Source organism: Erithacus rubecula (assembly GCF_903797595.1).
Source record: "Erithacus rubecula genome assembly, chromosome: 19".
In the NCBI taxonomy this organism is placed as follows: Eukaryota; Metazoa; Chordata; class Aves; order Passeriformes; family Muscicapidae; genus Erithacus; species Erithacus rubecula.
Genome location: NC_136671.1, coordinates 3,968,503 through 3,987,442, shown reverse-complemented (window position 1 = coordinate 3,987,442; position 18,940 = coordinate 3,968,503). Strand labels below are relative to the sequence as shown.

The following is an 18,940-nucleotide window of genomic DNA, read 5'->3' as shown; positions in this document are numbered from 1 at the left end:
TGCCCCCCAGCCCTGTGTGGGGTCTGGGAGCGCTCCTCTGGGTGAGAGATGTGCACAAGCTGCTGCTGCATCCCCCGGCACCCCAGTACTCCCCATTCCCCCCAGTCCCACAGCTCTCTGGCACTGGGAAGGGCACATTACCCAGCCCAGCCCCTTCCCCCACGGCAGACAGCACAATGCACGATTTCTTTCTGCTGGGGGGCACCGAAGACCCTCCCAGGGCAGCCCGGGGGCACCTGCAGCCCTGCTGCCCAAAGGGGCAGCTTTGGGGGGACACCAAGTGCGGGTTCAGCAGTGCCACCAGCAGCTTTTGCCCCATTTTCCCTGGGCATACTGATGGCAGGAAGGGGGTTCTCCTCCCCAGCACCCAGCACTTCCCTTCTCTCTCCTGCTTTCGATCCCTTGAGATACAAAAATAAAAGGTCCCAGGCAGGCTGCAGCTCTGAACTAATATTTAAAATGCAAAATCATGGCAGAGTTTTTCACCCCCCGCTTCCTCCCCCCTGCTCCTTGTCTTGCAGTAAAACGATATAAACAGAATAAATTACCTTCCCTTGCTGGCTTACGAGAGTCCCTCTCTCCTGACCTGAATTTTAAGTCCTGGCTCGGTTGTAGCACGGAGCACCGATGATTTATGGAAAGCCAGCCACTTCTCTGCATATTTTCTCTGTTCAGCCAAGTGATGGAATTTATCCTTCCTATACCATTACTGGCACTAATAACGGGGTGGCCAAGGAGCCAGGCCAAGCCCCGAGGGAGACTCAGCCAGGAGCTGGGGCCAGCACAGACACTGGTGTCCCCCCAGCCCCCCAAGAAAAACACCTCCCCCCCTTTTCATGGGGAAACTGAGGCAGGAGTACAGCTGGCTGCTCCTCCGGGCTCCAGCACCTCCAGGCTGTTGGTGTCAGAACATAATGGGGACTTTTTATATGGACAGGGAGATGTGCTGGTAAATAACCCACTCGCAGCATCATTTTGAGGAGTATAAAATGGTCAATCACTGAGTGAACACTGGTTGCTATTGTTATTATTATTAATACTAATAATAATTCAAAATCCAAAGGCATAGAGCTGAGGGTTGTTTTTAGGCTGCTGGGACACCCCATCTCTGAGACCTGGAGAGAAGAGGCTGCAGGAAGGATTGAGGATGATGCTCCAGGATGGAGGCTCGCAGGAGGATGGGACTCAGCAGGAGCAGCCATCAAAGCAGGGATGATCCCAAGCAATAATCCCGAGCCACAGAGGAGCTCTGCAACTCCGAGCTGGGTGCAGGAGCCAAACCTGGGGTCCCCATCACCCCAGAGGTTCGGGGAAGGCAGCAGCACTCAGGATTCCTGCCTGTCTCCAGCAGCAGAGTGAGCACAGGTCGCAGGGGTGTCCCCAGCCACCCTGCACCTCACATCCCTGCCAGGGATATCGAAAGCAATGCCCCCCAGCTGGCACCCAAGTGTCTCCTCAGGAAGGCAAGGAGGGGAAAAGTTCCCTGGTGGGGCGCTTGGGGGAGTCACCCCAAATCCCACAGTCACGGCCATGTCACCACCAGCAATGACCCTTCTGTGGGACCGTGCTGAGGAATCACCGTCCTGAGCTCCTGACTCCCCTGACCCCACCCCGAGCAGAACCGCGGGAATAAATTCCTTTTTAAAAGCTGTTGGGCAAACAACAACGCTATTCGTTTTCTTTTTTTCTTTTCCTGACCTTCTTGCCTCTTTTTTTTTCGGAAGGGGAAGGTCTGTAGAAGGTGGAAAGTAATCAGGTTTTGGACCTGGGATAAAAAATAGCTGGAGTAGGTTGGGCTGACTCTTTATAATTAATAGTGTGCCTCGTAATAGGATTCTCCAGCCTTCGGTGCTCCCTGGAAACACCTTTTTACATAAGATATTGCTCACGATGGAGTGGCAGAGTTTTGATTTATGGGGGTTTGGGCTCCACGAAGCACCTGGGGAGGTGTCCTGGAGGGTGGGAGGTGTTGGGCAAGGGGTGAGAGCAGGGAGGGGGTTCTGGGGGTTGGCAGCCAGGTCGGGAAAGGGCTTTGTGGGGGATGGGGGTGAGCTGGCCCTTCTGCTCCAAAAGGGACGGGGATGAGAGGGGTTTGGGGACAGCAAAAGGCTCCTCTCCCTGCCCAACACCGCAGCGCACAGGGTCAGCAGGGGAACCAGGTGGGGCTGGGGAGCAGCAGCGGGAGCAAAACCCCGCATCACCTGGAATGGGAGGAAGGAGAGGGGAGAAGTGCTGGGAGGATACAAAAAAACCCCAGGAGGCGCCACAGCAAAGGGCTAAGAGCGAGCACAGCACTACAGAGTGGAAATGTGGGCGAGCAGGAAAGCCTGGGGAAGAGGGAGAATGGGGAAAAGAGTGGGATGGGCTGAAAAGGGATCTTAGGGGTCTGGGATGGGGTAAATCCCCTCCACGTGTTAGAGCACCTCAGTGTTAAACCCGGCCGGGGATCCCAGTGGATAAATCACCGTAACAAGAGCGTTGTTCTCGTCTGGCCACAGCCAATGTGGCAGGAACGGGAGAATATTGTATTAATTAATAATCATTACAATAATAACGCATAAAGACAGTAGCAAAGTAATTAGTCAGAGAAGGAGCGTTTGCTAATTGAGGCGGGGAGCTGCAGCCCAAACAGCCCGGGGAGGAGCAGGGGAGGGATGTAGGGGTGTTGTAGGGAAAAATGGGGTGTCAGCACCCCAGTACCGCCCTCAGCACAGGCAGCGCCTAAACTCCATCCCTACCTGCAGTGCGACCCCCTGCCTCAGTTTCCCCACCCCTGCATCCCTGTGCTGGAAAAGGCTACGTGAGGAGCCCGGCCCCGCGTCCCCAGGCTTTATTTTGGTTATTTCAAGCAGGGTGTGCCCGCCGGGCTCTGTCACACGCCCTGCCGCACCCGGGGCGGTGTCACTCCAAGCCCAGCTGGCTCTTCAGGGCCCGCAGCTGGGCCATGTGCGTGTTGCTGCCCCCGCACACCACGAGCACCACGGAGTCCAGCGGGGTCCGCAGCCGCCCCTCCTGCTGCAGCCGCTGCAGCCGCCCCGAGTACAGCACGGCCAGGGGCGCCCCGCACGCCGACTCCACCAGCAGCCGCTCGTCATCTGCGCCGCCAGAGCAGGGCGACATCGGGGCCATCAGAGTGGCAGCTCGCCCAGCAGCCTGACCCAGAGACCCCCGGGGTCACCCCCGCTCACCCAGGAACTGCTCCACAGCCCGCACGGCCTCCGCGTCCTGCACCACCTGCGAGATCACCTGGCACTCCCGGGCGCACTCCAGCGCCCGCGCCGCCACCGTCTTGGCTCCCAGGCAGGTGGCCACGCTGGCACAGAGGGGACAGGGCGGTCACGGCGAGGACACCCCAGCGAGCGCTGCCAGCTGTCCCCACGCGTGGCTGCTCACCTGGTGATGTCGGGCAGGGTGACGAGCCGGCCGGCTTTGAGCGCCTCGTGGAAGCTGTGGGCTCCCAGCGTCTCGGCGGCGATGATGGGGACATCCTGCCAGCCCACCTGCTGCAGGCCGGCCACCACACCGGCCAGCAGCCCCCCGCCACCCACCGCCACCACCACGGCGCCTGGTTTGGCCTCCAGAGAGTCCTTCAGCTCCCGGACCAGGCTGGAGTGACCCTCCCTGCGGGGTGAGGGGGGAGGATGCAGCCTGGGGCTCCCCGGGATCCCGGGAGCGGGGGCTGGAGCTGGGTCCTGGCAGCACTCACCACACCAAGGGATGATCGAAGGGGGGGATGTTGACCCAGCCCTCTGTCCTAGCCAGCTCCTGGGCTCTCCTGTTGGCATCGTCCCACACCTGGGTGGGGCAAGGGGGGGCTCAGCAGGGTTCCACAGAGCCCTCACAACCCCGGGATGTGTCCCTTGTCACTGCGGGGCTGGGGGACACCCGGACGGGTGAGGGTTCCAGGTGATGCCGTGATGTGCAGGGGATGCAGGATGGGACATTTCGGGATGGGGTTTGCCAAGCACCAACGAGCAGCTGAGGTCAGGCTCAGCCTCTCGGACCCCCCAGACCGCACATTTGGGGGTACCTTGCCATAGACCTCGACTGTGGCCCCCAGTTCCTCCAGTTTGCGCACGGGGGTGGGGCCGCTGCTGCTGGGGACCACCACAGTGATGGGCAGCCCCAGCTCCCGAGCTGCGTACGCCGCTGCCAGACCCGCGTTTCCTCCTGGGGAAAGGGAGGGCTCAGGCGGGGCTCGACCCCCTGCACATCCCCAGATTCCTCAGGAACATCCCCCCAGCTCGGGATGGAGTTACCTGAGGAGCACACGAAGTGGTGGCAGCCCTTCTTGGCAGCCTGAAAGGCAGGAGAGAGAGAAGGGAGGGGACGGCTGTGTCCCCCCAAGTGTACTCCCCATGAGGGCAGGAGCAGCCCCCTGCGCACGCCGTGCCCACACTCACATCCTGGCACAAGTGCCCGATGCCCCGGATCTTGAAGGATCCCGAGGGCTGGACGTTCTCCAGCTTCATGAAGACCTTGGTGCCCACGGCCTTGGAGAGGGGCAGACTCTCCAGGACGGGTGTAACGACGTGGAAGGGCTTCTGTCCCCTGGCAGGCTGGGCTGCCATGGCCTGACAATGGAACCTGTGCCAGGGAGAGGCGGGGGAGTCACCAGCTGCTCCCCACGGGTCCCCCCGCAGCCCGATACCCACTCCGGGCTCTGTGCGGAGCACAGGAGATTCCGGGGAGGGACAGGACTGTCCCCAGCGTCCCCTCCCATCTCTAGGACGCGGCAGCACCGATGGGCTCTCCCTGGAATATCCCAGGACAGGCTGTGCCACCCCCTCCTCCATCCTGCCGGTCCCCGCAGCCGCGGTGTCCCCAGGTGTCCCCTGCCCTGTAACCCTGTCAGGATGGGGAAATGGGGAATACCTTGTGTCCTGCGGGCTCACTGCGTGTCCTCAGCCCGCGCCGAGCCTGCGGGACACGGGAGGCAGAGGTGACGTCCGGGGGGCCGTGCCGTGTCCCCAGGTCCCCGTGCTCAGTCAGGCAGCAGGGCAAGGGGCAGGGGTCGGACATTGCCCCGCGGGGCTGTTTGCTCGCCCTGGGCGGGTTTTACAGCCCGGGGCTGGACTGCAGCCGAAGGCGGCTGGCCACGGCCGGGCACGCTGCCGGGGACCGGCGGGGACAAACACGTGTGGCCCCGCCAGCCAGATCCCAGCAGCTTTCACATGCCCGGGAGATGGGATGTGGGCTCCCAGGAGATGGGAGAAGAGGAAAGGCAGCTCACAAATTATTTTAGGGGCCCTCAAGGGTTTGCACTGGATATTAGTCCAGTCAAAAACATGTACCAACAGATTTTAGGATTTTGTCCCTGAATGCCTGGCGTAGCCAGGGCAGTCCCAAACCCCTCACCAAGACACTTCTCACTGCCTCCAAACGAGCCATCACACCCTTCTGCTCACCCTGCCAAGCCCCCACCCCATGGCAGCCCTTGGATCCTCTCCAAGCTTCACATCCCAAGGGGGCTCAGCCCCTCCAGCTGGAGGAGACCCCCAAGATGAGCTCCCCCCACTCCAGCTGGCCATGCCAGGCACCCCATGGACAAAGAGCACCCCTTGGAGAGGGGCTGTCCCAGACCCCAGCTCCAGCAGCCCCCAGGCAAAGCAGCAGAGCCCCCTCCTTTCCTCTGGGAGCCCTCCTTGTGAGCCAGCCCTGGTGACACCCCCAGGGGAAAGGTCCTACCTCTGCTCTGAGGAGCTGGTTCTGTCCACAGCAGGCAGGGAGGAGGAGGAAGGTGGGATCTGGAGGAAGGAGCAGCCCTGGCCCGCGGCCCCGCAGCCGCAGAAGGCTCCTCTGCTGCTCTGGCCAAGCTGGAAGCAGAGGGCACAGGGAGTCCCGAGGGGGGGACACTGCACTGGGAACAACACAGGGTGCACTGGGAACCCCACACTGTGCCCATGGCCAGGCAGTGAAACCAAAATATGGAATTTCAGTTCCAAACTGTGCTGCAAAACCCCCCAGAGCCCCACTGCTGGCAGGGGAAGAGCTCTGGAGCTGCTCTTTGGTGCCAGCAAAGCATCCCTGCCTCCCACACCATCCTTGGGCTCCCGAGTGACAGCACAGAGCACAGCACTGCACCTCTGCACAGAGCCACGCTGCTTTTGGGACACAGGGGCCTGGAAAGGAGGCATGAGGATTTCCTGAATGGAGGCACCGGGGGGACACAGCTTCTGTCCCTCTGGAGTCCCTTCTGGTCCCTTTGGAGTGACCCCCATCACCTCACAGCAGGCAGAGACTGCAGCTCTGTCCATGAGGATGGGATGGTAGCAGGAGCTGGAAAGGGGTGCAAGAGGCCTCCCCCAGTCACAGGGATGAGGCTGGAGATCCCTTGAGGAGGACACCACACCTCAGCTCAGCTTTGGGGGGCTCCAGGTCCCTTTCCAGCCCATATCCACCTCCCTGTCCCTCTTCTGTTTCCCTTTTGGCTCCACCCCTGCCATGAGGAGGCCATGCCAGGCTGTCACCTGGTCACTTCCCTTGGCCGGAGTCCCTGGCTGACACTGTGGCAGCAGCTGGGATATGTAACAACCTTTTGTTTGTTTTTCCACTTTTAAGGAAACAAAAAACGGGAATCAGCAGCACTGTGGCATTTCCAGGGTGCCCTGTTCCTCCTTGCTGCTCCCTCACCCTTTGATGGTGATCTGGGGAAACTGAGGCACGGGGACCCCAAAAGTAGCCCACACACTATGGGGACATGAGGGGACACAGGCTCTGCCATCCCTAACTCACCTGCAACCTGTCCCAGCACAGCAGGGTATGGACACCCCCACCTCCCCCAGGACACCCATGCCAGCTTTTGGGGTACCAGCACCCCAACAGCCCAGCTCTGCTCCCTCCCACCCCCCCGCAGCCCCCCAGGGGCCCCCAGCCCCGGTGGGAACCTGGCGCCTTCAAAGTGCAGCCGAGCCGCAGCTCATTAATCCCCCAGTAATGACCTCGTTATTCCTAACGAGCCAGAGCGGATCAAGGGAGTGCCTAAGAGGATTTTGCACCGCGGGTTTTGGGGCACACAGGTGCCAGAGGAAAGGAAGACAAAAGGCATGAGGATGGTTTCCTCTCCTGGGGGGTGAGCAGTGGGGCTCCCCCACTCCAGCAGCAGAGAGCCCCTCACAGCTGCACCCCAAAAGCCTCACTGGCTCCACAGCCTCCCACCAGCAAAGCAGATCACCCTGTTAATGGGGAGGGGGCAAGACCCCTGCGTGAGCCCAACCCCAACAGAAGCCACCAGAGAACCTCAGCAGAGAGCAAAGCACAGCCACCAGCACAGAGCACTTTATTTGCCACAGCCAAACCAGCTCACTGCCCTCCTGCTGTGCCGAGGGCGAGCCCCAGCCTCCCAGGATGCCCCTTTTCTGTGAAGAGCCCCCCAAACCAGGCATCAGCACCCAGGGAAAGTCCTGGGATTGGGATTGGGACTGGAGAGCCCCATGGCAGGGAGGAGCCACGCTGGGCTCAGCCCCTTGTGCAGCAGCCAGGACCCTGAGAGGCAGAAAGAGCAGGGGGGTGGGTGTGTTACAGACCCCCCACACCCAGCTGCCCCCACAGAGGGATCCCCACAGGACAGATGCCCACGGATGGATGGACGGACAGACGGGACCAGCGCCTGCTCAGTCCCAGTGGACCTTGACTGGGGGGAAGGTCCAGAGGTCGGGGTGGCCCATGTGGAGCAGGGAGCTGCAGGGGGACGTGCTCCAGCGGAACGGGGGCACGTCATCCCAGGCGGGGCCGCTGACTGCCACCAGCCCAAAGGTGGACACCATGGCCGAGGAGGTGACCTGCAGGGGGGGACAGAACAGGGCCTCAGCACCAGGAATGGGCTGCACAGCCCAGGAAAGCTGCTGGGGGGTGTACCCTGTCTTGGGTTGCAATATGGGATGTGGCCAGGAATGTGTATTCTGCCACCATCTGTTGCAGTCGGGTGGGACAGTGACCCTGATCTCCTAGTACATATTATCTGCTAATGGGCCATCTTTAAACCAGCTGGGCAATCATCTTTATCTTTCCACACAGCCCATTCCTCCTCCAGGAGATATCTGCTGCTGGGCCATTGAGTCCCAGTGCATGACTGATAAAATTACATCATCCCACTGGGAGATGCTCCAGCCAGGGCAGGAGCCAAGCCTCTCCTACCCAGATAAAAACAGATTTTGGACAGCAAGTTACCTTCTCTCCACTGGATTCCAGAGGAAAGCCAGACCTTTCCACATCATCCCTGGACCTTCAGAGGAAAACTGCACCTTCTACAGGAGCACTGCTCCAGCTGAACTACATCTGCCACTGCAGGAGGATGCAGCCACCATTGAATGGGACTGCTGCCACCACCCTGACTGACTGACGGGTGTCAGCTTGGATTCTGACTCTGGCAGGGTTGGGATTGTTCTTTGTAATACTGCATTTCTATTTTCATTTTCCTAGTAAAGAACCAATACTCCTAATTCCCATATCTTTGCCTGAGAGCCTCTTCATTTCAAAATTATAACAATAATTTGGAGGAAGAGGGTTTACATTCTCCACTTCAAAGAGAAGCCCCTGGCAGACACCAGTCCTCCAAAGCAGGGCAAAGGGGAGCCCTGGCTGGCACACCTTGGTGTCGATGCCGCCGTGGCAGCGCTGGCGCAGCGCAGGGAAGGGGTAGGTGCCGTTGGCAGGGTTGAGGTCGGAGCGGGCAGAGATGGCGTTCTCGGCGTTCTGGGGGGGGTCACAGCCCTTGCACCGCGACAGGGGGTCCTGCAGGTAGTTGTTGGACCTGCAGAAGGGTTGGGAGAGAGCCACGGTGAATCAGCTCGTGGAGCACAGGCCATGGAACAGGCGTGGCTGGTCCCCAGCACGCACCGCATCAGGCGGATCATGGAGTCCAGGTCCTGCACCAGCGTCTGGTTCCGACGGAAGATCTGGGCACGCGGGTTCTTGTCGTAGGTGAACCAGTCCCCGTATTTCCTCACCAGCTCTAGGTTCCCACTGGCGTTGAAGATCTCCTCAAAGTACCTGGGTGGGGGAACCCAGCAAGGCTGCACCAAGGGGGTGCAAGGTGAGCACCGCTGCCCCTCTTTCAGGGCAGGCCACGGGGAGGGGCGGCACTCACGGCACGTTGTAGCTGGCCCAGTAGCCCTGCTGGTACAGCAGTTCTGTCTTATCAGCCACCACCACCAGGCCCCTGTGCTGGGAGGAAGAGAACTGGTCAGAACAGAGGGGGAAAGCCACTGGGGATAGTAGGGGACATGCTGGGCTGGGGGGAACACATACTGGGGTGGGCACCCCTCCATACCAGCATCCCCAAAGCCATTAGACACAGACACACTCCATCACCCTGTGACCACCCACTGGGCTGGGCAGGCACCACCCTCAGGGCTTTCCCAAACCCAAAGGGATGGGAGAGGGGACAGCAGGGGCTCAGGGAGGAACGGAGCCACTCACGGGATCTGCTCCAGCACTGTCAGCACGCCCGGCGCCGGGCTCGCTCTGCCCGGTGTGAAGGCATTGTAGTCCACCACCATCCACTGGTTGTTGTACCTAGCATGGAGAGCCAGGAATGCATCCCTCTGGCAGCCTGGGCACCCTCCATCCATCCCACCCCTCCAGGTCCACTCCCAGCCCCACCCACCACACTCACGTGCCGCTGTTGAAGCGCCGGAACACGGTGGCCCACTCGGGCCCGCTGCGGGCCAGCCGGTTGGCCACGATGTTCCTCAGCCACTCCAGGACGCTGCCCCGGGGCTCCAGGTACTTCCACAGGGCCGGGTTGTTGTTGCCAATGGTGGTTTCCAGCGTGACCTGCAGGGCAGGCAGTGATGGGGAGGGCGGCAGGGGCTGGGGAGAGGCCCCTGAGGAGCAGCCCCACTCACCAACCCGCTGCTGAGGATGTAGAAGTCATCCATGGAGAAGATGGTGCCAGGGTAGGAGGAGAACACCTGGACGCTGCCAGGGATCTGGGACTTGCCTGGAGGGGGATGCAGAAGATGAGGAGGGGGGTGTGAGGCGCAGCCCCCCCCGCCCAGCGCACGCACCGCCGGCCGAGGCGCGGAAGGGCAGCGTGTACTTCTTGATGATGCGCAGCATGGCCTGGTACGAGCTCCAGGTGTCGTGGGCCACCAGCAGGTCCCGCTGGCCAGGCAGCAGCTTCACCAGAGCCGAGCAGGAGCCTGAGCCCAGGACACGCTGCGGGGACGAGCGGTTCAGGGCAGACTCCAGGTCCTCCAGGTCACCCCCCAGCTGCAGCAGCCTGGGGGAAGCAAGGTGTAAATGTCAGGTGAGGGATGCCCCAGCCCTGGAGCCGAGCTGGCTCACAGCTCTCTGCCTGTCTGTCCATCTCCATCACACCCAGTGCAGGCACTTGGGCTGGGAGCAGCCTGGTAGCATGAGCAGGGAGGAAAGGGGGAGCACAGCAGTGGGGAAACTGAGGCAGGGGCTGTGGGGGGAACCCATCACTCAGCCCATGGGGTGGGGAAGAGGACAACCTGCCTTGGCTCCGTCCTGCCCCAGCAGCAGAAGACAAGTGCCCAGAAAAGGCAGACAAATTGGACTGGGAGTAGAACTGACTGTTCCTGGACGTGCAGGAATTGTCCCCACAGCACTCCAAACGCTGGGACAACCACCCCCCACCCCCCACCACCTCTGAGAAGGAGCTCACAGGAAGCCAAAGGGTGCCAGGGTGATCCTGCCCCTGGGGAAGTCCAGGCGCCCGTTGTAGCTGTCCTCCAGCCCCTTCAGCTGCAGCAGGGCCAGGCGCACCTGGGGACAGGGAACAGAGCTGGCACCCGGCTGAGAGGTTTTGGGGGACAGGCTCCCTCATTCCCCCAGGGGACAGAGCAGATCAGCTGGGTCTCAGCGCTGCTGCAGAGGCACAGGGGGGAAGTGTCACTGTCAGCAAGGTCATGACTCAGCTCCCATGGCCGAGGGTGACAAAGCCATGTCCCGTGCACCCCATCTGCAGCATGTGAGGCTCTGGCGAGGAGAAAGTCATGAGTCACCCCAGCAAGGAGGATGACCACATCCCTGCCATCCCATCTGGAGCTGGGCCAGCACAGCTCGCTGCCCTGTACTGTCCTGTGCATTAAAGGCCCAGCAGGATCCGGGGGGCTCCCCTGGGTGGGGGCTCCCATCCTCACCTGGTGCCAGTACTCGGTGTCCTGCCCTTTGGCCATCTGCTCCTCCATCCAGGCCAGGTTGGCCTCCAGGTAGTCCCGCAGCTTCTGGCAGTACTCGCTCTCGTACTTGAAGGGGCCGCAGTATCCCACCATGGTGTTCATCCAGTGCATGTACATCAGCTGGGGGACAGGCCCGCGGTGTCACCGCCGGGACAGCCCGGGGGGCACTCCTGGAGGGGTCCGCCCTTACCTGCTCGGTGACAGCAGCCTCGGCGAGCCCAGCAGCGTAGGCCTGCAGGCTGTCATTGTACGAGGCGTTGGTGGCCACCTCCAGGAAGGCCCAGCTGTGGGGACACGGGCACGGCGGGTCACGGACACGGCTGTCCCCACCGCGGCCACCCCATCCCCGCTGGGCTCCGTGCGGCCCCGGCCCGCCCCGCCCGGGCCGTACCCGACGTGCGGGATGCGGTCATCGAGGCTGGCCCAGGCCACGGCCCCGGGGTGGCGGCCGGGGAGGACGCGCAGGCGCTCGGAGCCGGGCTCCAGCAGCACGGAGACATTGCGGGGCACCGGGGACGGGGCTGAGCCGGCTGGGACGGCGGAAAGCAGCGGGGACAGGAGCGGGGAAAGCAGCGGGGACAGCAGCGGGGACAGCAGCGGGGACAGGAGCCCGGCCACCAGCAGCGCCCCCGGAGCCGCCATGGCGGGGACACCGAGGGGCGGGGACACCGAGGGGCGGGGACACCGAAGGGCGGGGCGGGGCAAGGGCGCGTGGGAATGGCGGGAATGGTGGCGACTGTGACCACGCCCCCGAAGATACCCGGTTGTATTTAGTGGGGCGGGTTGAATTGGGGGCGGAGCGACAGCGTGGTCACGCCCCCAGAGGATCCGCCGGGCACCAATGGGATAGGCTGGTTTGGAGGCGGGCATGGGTTGGCCACGCCTCCTCATCGCTGACCTACATTAACGCCTCTCGTGGGGCGGGGCTTTTGAAGCGGCCACGCCCCCACCCACCCTGAGGCCGTAAGGACCCGCCACAACACCCCTGTCCCCCCATGGTACCCCAGACCCCCGCTCATATCCGCGCTCCCATCTCGCCTCTCCCAGCGCACGTTCCTGCTCTCCACACCTTCCTGAAACACGCGTGGAGCCCTGGCGGGTCCCTGTGTTCGGGGGCGCTGGTGCTTCCCTCGGGCCCCAGACCCTCGGCAGCCCCGGCCCTGTGCAATTCCTTCCGCCTCTCTCCGCGGACAGCAGAATGCAGTTTCGGGGAGAAACTGGCCAGCGGTGGGAAATCAGTCTCTGAATCCCATTAGGATGCTGGGGCGCCGGCCATGGGGGCCACCCTGCACCCCACAAACAGGGCATGGCGCTTGCACGGGCCGCGGCTGTCCTGGAGCTGGGGACACCATCCCCGGCTGGGCTGAGCTCGCCCGTTCTCAGAGGGTCCCCCCACAGCGGCTGTCGGTGGGCACAGCGCGTGTCCCCACTCCGCGGCCAGCCGCCAGCCGCGCGGGGAAGTGTCGCTGTCGCTTTAAGGGCGGAGGGCGGCGGCCCCTTTAAGGCGGGGGGGCGGCAGGATCAGCTGCCCGCGCACGGAGCGGGGCCGCGCCGGCACGGTGGGGCCCGGGTACCCCCATCCACCCCCGCACCCCCGCCGGGATCCCCCACATCCCCCCGGCTCCCCGTCCCCACCCGCACCAAGCCTTTCTGTCCCCCTCTGTCCCCCTCTGCCCCCTCTCTGTCCCCCCCTGCCCTCGGGAGTGCCCTAGGTCCCCTGCTCCCCTCTCCCTCTCCGCTTGGGTGACCCCGGGCTCAACCCCCCCGGCGGGGACGTGGCGCTGGGAGCTCTGCTTTTTTACCCGTTTTATTATTTTTAGCATTAATTCTATTTTCCCATTTTATCATTAATTTTTAACCCCTCCTCACTCCGGCCGGGCGGCACGGGATGGGGGTGCGGGGGCAGCCCCCGCTCAGTGTCCCCGGGTGGTAGGTGTCCCCTGGCGGGGACATGGGGCAGGGGGCCGGGGTGCTCAGCCCGGCCGAGGCGCTGCCGGCCGGGACCCCGCTGCTGCCGGACCTGGGGCACACGCTGCCTCCCGGGGAGGATGCTCTGAGCCACGGACCGGGCCTGGATGTGAGTCTGGGGGCTGCAATGGGATTTGGGGGTGCTGGCGGGGTGGAGGGGTCCCGTCCCGTCCCGTCCCTGCTGCCCTGCCCCCGCCATCGCAGCGGGGATCTCTCCGGGATTTTCTCCTCTGCAAACCTCGCCGCTGCCCATGGGCCGCGGTGGGTTTGGGCTGTGTGGGGACACGGATGGGCTGGGGACAAGGGTGTCCCCTTCTGCTGGCCCTGGCACAGCCCTCGGCCCACGTACATGGAGCACGGGCGGGGAAACTGAGGCAGGGTTGAGAGCGACCTGCCAAAAACCGCCCCACGGCAGAGCTTGTGGGGGCAGGGGGTGCTCGGGGTGGGCAGTGTCCCCTCGGGATGTCCATGGCTGCCCTTGTGGGGGCAGGGGGTGCTCGGGGGTCCCAGCCCAGCAGCCTCCCCTGTGCCCCGCAGTGCTGGGAGGTTCGGGAGCACAACAGCTCCGAGTGGTGTCACTTCATCCGGAGCAACCCCGACTGCCAGCTGGACGGGGGCTTCCTCGACTACCTCGATGGGGTCTTCTGTGTCTTTCCGCCGCGGCTGCTGCCCCTGGCTGTCACCCTCTATGTAAGGACGGGAAAGGGCCGTGCTGGGGATGCTCTGCTGCAGGGCAGGGACCCCACTGACCCCTCTCTGTGCCACCCCTGACCCCACAGGCTCTCTGGCTCCTCTACCTGTTCATCATCCTCGCTGTGACAGCAGAGAAGTTGTGAGTGACCCTGCAGAGGAGGGGACTGTCCCCAGAGTGACCTGTGGTCACCAAGTTGCCCCATCACCTCTGTCTGTCTCCTTTTCACCCTTCCAGCTTCTGCCCCAATTTATCAGCCATCTCCACCAACCTGAAGCTGTCCCACAACGTGGCAGTATCCTTGGCAAATCACAGAGCCCCTCAGCCAGGAGGGGTGTGGGGACAGGCAGGGAAAGTGGCTGTGACAGGGTCACTTTGTGTCCCCTCGGCACCGTGTTCTGGGGGTGACAGCAGGACAAGTGGTCATGTGCTGGCACTGGACAGGAGTACATAGCACCCATGTCCCCACGGGGAGGGGACACCAGGTGTTCTCCTTGACGTGCCCTCTCCATGGTGTCACCTTCCTGGCCTTTGGGAACGGGGCACCTGATGTCTTCAGCGCTGTGGTGGCCTTCTCCGACCCCCGGACAGCGGGGCTGGCCATCGGGGCCATCTTTGGTAAGGGCACCCACTGCTACACCCTCACGGGTGCTGCCTGGGGCTGCGGGGTGTTCCCTTGTCCCCAGACAGTCCTGCTGTGTTGGCAGGTGCCGGGGTGTTTGTCACCACGGTGGTGGCCGGGGGCATCGCCCTGGTCAAGCCCTTCACGGCCGCCTCCAGGCCCTTCCTCAGGGACGTCATCTTCTACATGGTGGCCGTGTTCCTCACCTTCGTGGTGCTCTATTTGGGCAGGATCAGGCTGGGAGAGGCTCTGGGTGAGCTCAGTGGGATTGGGGGTGGTGGGGGGCAGCCTGGGGGTGATGGAGGGAGCCTGGGGGTGGTGGGGGCAGCATGGGGGTGGTGGGAGCTGTCTGGGAGTGATTGAGGCAGCCTGGGGATGGTGGGAGCAGCATGGGATTGATGAGGGCAGCCTGGGGGTGCAGTGATCCCCCCCCATCACTCCCCCATCTCAGGTTACCTGGGGCTCTACGTGTTCTACGTGCTCACCGTGGTGCTCTGCACCTGGATCCACCGGCGGCAGCGGGGGGACGGGCTGGCCCCTCCCGGCCCCTGGGAGCCAGGTAAGGGCTGCCCAGCTGGGAGGGACCCCGGGGTGTCGGGGTGCCCTTCCACTGCCTCTTCCCCGCAGAGATGCCGACAGATGTGGAGGAGCCGGAGCCCTCGGGCACGAACAGTGGGGACTATGGTACGTTGCGGGCTCAGGGCTCCCAGAGCCCCCAGGCTGCTGCAGGTGTCACTGAGCCCGGGGGGGGCTGAGCCCATGGGGCAGGGGGAGTCCCCAGGGACACACACCTGGGAGGGATGGGGAGGACAGCAGCCCCCACCCCGCTCAGCCCGTGGCCCCTCACAGGGGAGGAGTACCGGCCCCTGCTGCCCTCCCAGGAGAGCTCCCTGCGCATCCTCACCACGGCCCTGAGCCCCCTGGACTACCGCAGGTGGAGGAGGAAGCCCTGGTACTGGCGGCTCTTCAAAGCCTTCAAGGTGGGCAGGGGGAGCCCCCGAGGGGCATCCCCGCCCCTCTGTGCCCGGGGCTGTGCACTGGGGATGGTGGGACAGGGGGAGTGGGGCACTCGCAGGGTGTCCCCCGTGCCAGGTGCCCGTGGAGCTGGTGCTGCTGCTCACCGTCCCCGTTGTGGATCCCGACAAGGACGACCTGAACTGGAGGAGACCCCTCAACTGCCTGCACATCCTCACCAGCCCCCTGCTCTGCGTCCTCACCCTCAAGTCAGGCACCTGTAAGAGCCTGGGGCAGTCCCAGCTTCCGGAAGGGGACAGGGCTGAGATGGCCACCCAAGCCCTGGGGAGTGCAGGAGCCTCTCAGAGCTGGTTCCCCATCGTGGGGAGGAGGGATGGGCAGGAAGAGCCGAGCTGTTTGCACCCTCACAAGGGTGGGGGGCTTGGGCCCCCCAGCATTGAGATCCTGGGGGGAAAATGTAGTTTCCCTTCCTGGGGAAACTGAGGCACAAAGCAGAGTGGCTCTGTGAGGGTGTAGGGTAGAGGTGGCTTTACCTCCTACCTCAAGCCTAGTGGGATCCTGTCCCAGCCTCTCTGATGCCTCCTCTCTCTACCACGTGCAGATGGGCTGTACCAGATCCAGGGCATCTTCCCAGTCTGGGGTCTGGTCGCACTGGTTGCCTCTGCCCTGGCCCTCATCGTGTTCATCACCACAAGCAACGAGGAACCACCCAAGTATCACTGTGTAAGCTGTCCCCCAGCCCTGGGCACCCAGCAGGGACCAGCACAGCCTGCTCCAGGCTGGGCTGAAGCTCCTGGGACAGAGCAGGAAGCTGGACCTCTCCCAATTCCCAGTGTCCCCAGGAGGGATGCCAGGAGGTGTGCAGAGTCCTGTGGATGCACACAGGGACCAGCTTGCTCCTGTTCCGTCAGGTGTTTGCCTTCCTTGGGTTTCTGGCCAGTGCCATGTGGATCAACGCCGCGGCCACGGAGCTGGTGAACATCCTGCGGACCCTGGGCATCATCTTCCAGCTCAGCAACACCGTGCTGGGCCTGACCCTGCTGGCCTGGGGCAACAGCATCGGGGGTGAGGGCTGTGCTGCTCCCCAGGGCCTCTCTGGCACGGCCTGGGGTGCCCCTGCCACCCTCAGGGTCCCCTTTTGTCCCCGCAGACACCTTCTCTGACCTCACCATGGCGCGCCAGGGCTACCCCCGCATGGCCTTCTCCGCCTGCTTTGGGGGCATCATCTTCAGTATCCTCTGGTGGAGCTGCCCGAGTGTCCCTGCCTGCAGGGAGAGCCCCTTGTGCAGGATCCCTGGAGAGGAGCTGGGCAGGATCCATCCCAGAGTCCCTCCAAAGCTGGCAAACCCCACAGTGCTCCCACAGTGCAAGGGACAGGGAGGTGTTTGCGAGGGGCAGGGACAGACCAGCAGCACCCCCTGTCCCCACAGCTGCCCAGCTGGGTGGGAGTGTGGGCTGGAGCGTGGCAGGTTTGGGATTTGCCAAAGGGAAGGATGGGAGGGGGCTCTGGGTGGGTTTTGGGTGCTGAAGCCTCTCCTGGAGTGCTCAGGGCTGTATTCAGCAGAGAATGCTCTAGCAGGAGGTGCAGCGAGGAGGAATGGGGCAGAGGGCAGTGCTCTGTGCTGTGTGTGTCCATCCTGAACGTGCTGCAGACATCCTGGTGGGAGTGGGCCTGGGCTGCCTGCTGCAGATGAGCAGCAGCCAGCCGCTGGTGAAGGTAAGGCCGTGGTGACAGGGGGACACGGGCCAGGCTGGCAGCAGGTGCCAGTGTCACCCCAGAGCCGTGCTGTCCCCGCAGCTGGAGCCCGACAGCCCGCTGGTGTGGGTGCTGGCGGGGGCGCTGGGGCTGAGCCTGCTCTTCTCCTTCGTGACGGTGCCCGCGCAGTGCTTCCAGCTGGGAAAGGCCTATGGCAGCTGCCTGCTCACCTACTACCTGCTCTTCCTGGGCGTGGCCCTGCTCACCGAGTTCAGGGTCATCCATCTCCCCAGCCCCTGAGCGGCCCCAGCACGCCCAGCCCTGGCTGTCACTCGCCACTCCCTGTCCCTGGCAGGGGCACGAGGCGCCCCAGCCCCCCGTGCTGCCAGCCCAGCCTCAGCCATCCTGTCCTTTGGGGAAGGAGCTGCCACTGCCCACATCTTCCCCTCACTCTCTTCAACCTCATTTAAGGAACTCTGGGCAGGAGCAACATGGAAACCTCAGCTGTGTCTGGTAGCAGTGGCAGGGCCAGAGAATGGGGAAGCTCCAGCAGGAGAGGTTTTGCCTGCTCAGCTCCACGTGGGGACAGAGCTGGGGCAGTTCTGCTGCACAGGGTGACGTCTGTCCTTGGGAAGGACTGTCCCTGTTGGCACTGTGGGCTGGAGCAGCAGACAGGGCACAGCCACAGGGTAAAGGGGACACGGTGCTCCAGGGACACACTGGGCTTAGTGCAAGCAAAGCCCGAGGGAAAAACAAACACCAAACCAAGGGAGGCTGGTTTCCCCTGCTTTTTTTAGAAATGTTTTTCAACCTGAGTTTCAGATCCTACTTTTCTCCTTCTGGGGTGGGCAGAGCTGTAGGAAAGGACTTGGAGGTTTCCACACAGAGTGTTGACCTCTGGCAGGACTAGATTTAGGCACTGTAAAAAAATTGCAATAAAAAAAAAAAAACCAACAAACAAAAAACCCCATAAACCCAACCTTGACTTTTGCCTGCTGCAAGGGCCACTCCTCCTGCTCTGTGCTGGTGTGACAGCCCTTACTCAGCACAGAGCCTGTGGAGGGGACAGGGAACAGCCAGGGATGAGGACCCTGGACACCCAGCAGGGTTTTTCCCCAGAAGTGGGGAAGTGGTTTCCAGCCTGATGTCCCCAGAGCAGTCACATGCTGTCACCCTGGGAACAACCCCAGCACAGGGTCAGCACAGCTCCTCCCTGGGGACAGGGAATCCTGCAGGGCCCACAGTGCCAGGAGAATGGAAGGGGTGGGCTGGTGGTTCTGCTCCCAGCTGGAGGGTCCACAGGACACAGGCTGGAAAGCAAATTGTCACTCCAGAGGACACCACATCCCTGCCCCACGGGTGAGGGGGTATTGTGCAAACACCACAACTGTCAGACCTGCTTCCCCCTCCCTTCCTCCTGGGCCTGGACCATTTCTCCTTTTTCTAACAGACACCAGCAGCTTTCACAAAGCAGAACACTCCCTTGTGCCTGCAGCCCCTGGCTCTGCCCAGACCTTGCTGCAGCAGCCAGAATGACCCAGAACACAACACCCACTTCCTGCCACAGGCAGGGCTACAGCAACCAAACCCTGGCCAAGGGCCCAGCATGAAGGGCAGGGTCAAACAGCCCTTCTGGCTTCACCACTGCACCAGGGCAGCTTTAAAAGAAAAACTAGCTTTGAAAGCCTTATCTTGATGTTTAGGGAAAGGGGGCAGGCGGAAGGGAAGGTTTTGCAATGTCCTGGAACAGGAATGTGGAGCAGCTCAGCAGGGCACGCAAAACATTCCCAACACGAGCAACTTGCCACTGGAGAGGGTAGGCAGGCTCCTCTTCAAAC

At 62.8% G+C, this 18,940-nt stretch overlaps 3 protein-coding genes across 5 annotated transcripts; 1 reads left to right on the top strand and 2 right to left on the bottom strand.

The window, feature by feature from the left end:
- Positions 1-97: 97 nt before the first annotated feature.
- On the bottom strand, positions 98-5,031 carry SDSL (serine dehydratase like). The gene is made up of 8 exons (XM_079322116.1): positions 4,876-5,031; positions 4,404-4,587; positions 4,260-4,299; positions 4,031-4,170; positions 3,707-3,795; positions 3,394-3,621; positions 3,189-3,313; positions 98-3,095 (listed from the first exon to the last, which is right to left on the bottom strand). The coding sequence occupies exons 2-8, from the start codon at positions 4,569-4,571 to the stop codon at positions 2,902-2,904; spliced, it is 984 nt and encodes a 327-aa protein (XP_079178242.1). The 5' UTR covers positions 4,572-4,587; positions 4,876-5,031; the 3' UTR covers positions 98-2,901.
- Positions 5,032-7,255: 2,224 nt separating this feature from the next.
- PLBD2 (phospholipase B domain containing 2) lies at positions 7,256-11,825 on the bottom strand. The gene is made up of 12 exons (XM_079322115.1): positions 11,542-11,825; positions 11,341-11,434; positions 11,112-11,270; positions 10,634-10,734; positions 10,011-10,225; positions 9,849-9,943; positions 9,617-9,777; positions 9,421-9,516; positions 9,089-9,160; positions 8,839-8,991; positions 8,590-8,752; positions 7,256-7,781 (listed from the first exon to the last, which is right to left on the bottom strand). Exons 1-12 carry the CDS (start codon positions 11,790-11,792, stop codon positions 7,614-7,616), a joined length of 1,728 nt encoding a protein of 575 aa, XP_079178241.1. The 5' UTR covers positions 11,793-11,825; the 3' UTR covers positions 7,256-7,613.
- Positions 11,826-12,930: 1,105 nt separating this feature from the next.
- Positions 12,931-18,913, top strand: SLC8B1 (solute carrier family 8 member B1). Of its 3 annotated transcripts, none has more exons than XM_079323112.1 (15): positions 12,931-13,227; positions 13,656-13,808; positions 13,898-13,950; positions 14,047-14,105; positions 14,323-14,427; positions 14,517-14,684; positions 14,883-14,990; positions 15,071-15,115; positions 15,281-15,411; positions 15,524-15,665; positions 16,008-16,129; positions 16,318-16,471; positions 16,557-16,637; positions 17,059-17,123; positions 18,553-18,913. In XM_079323112.1, exons 1-15 carry the CDS (start codon positions 13,102-13,104, stop codon positions 18,796-18,798), a joined length of 1,758 nt encoding a protein of 585 aa, XP_079179238.1. In that variant the 5' UTR covers positions 12,931-13,101; the 3' UTR covers positions 18,799-18,913. The 3 variants fall into 3 exon arrangements, with proteins under 3 accessions (XP_079179238.1, XP_079179237.1, XP_079179239.1); XM_079323111.1 differs by having other exon boundaries at positions 12,932-13,227; positions 15,059-15,115; XM_079323113.1 differs by lacking the exon at positions 18,553-18,913 and adding an exon at positions 17,205-17,471 and having other exon boundaries at positions 12,933-13,227; positions 15,059-15,115.
- Positions 18,914-18,940: the final 27 nt, after the last annotated feature.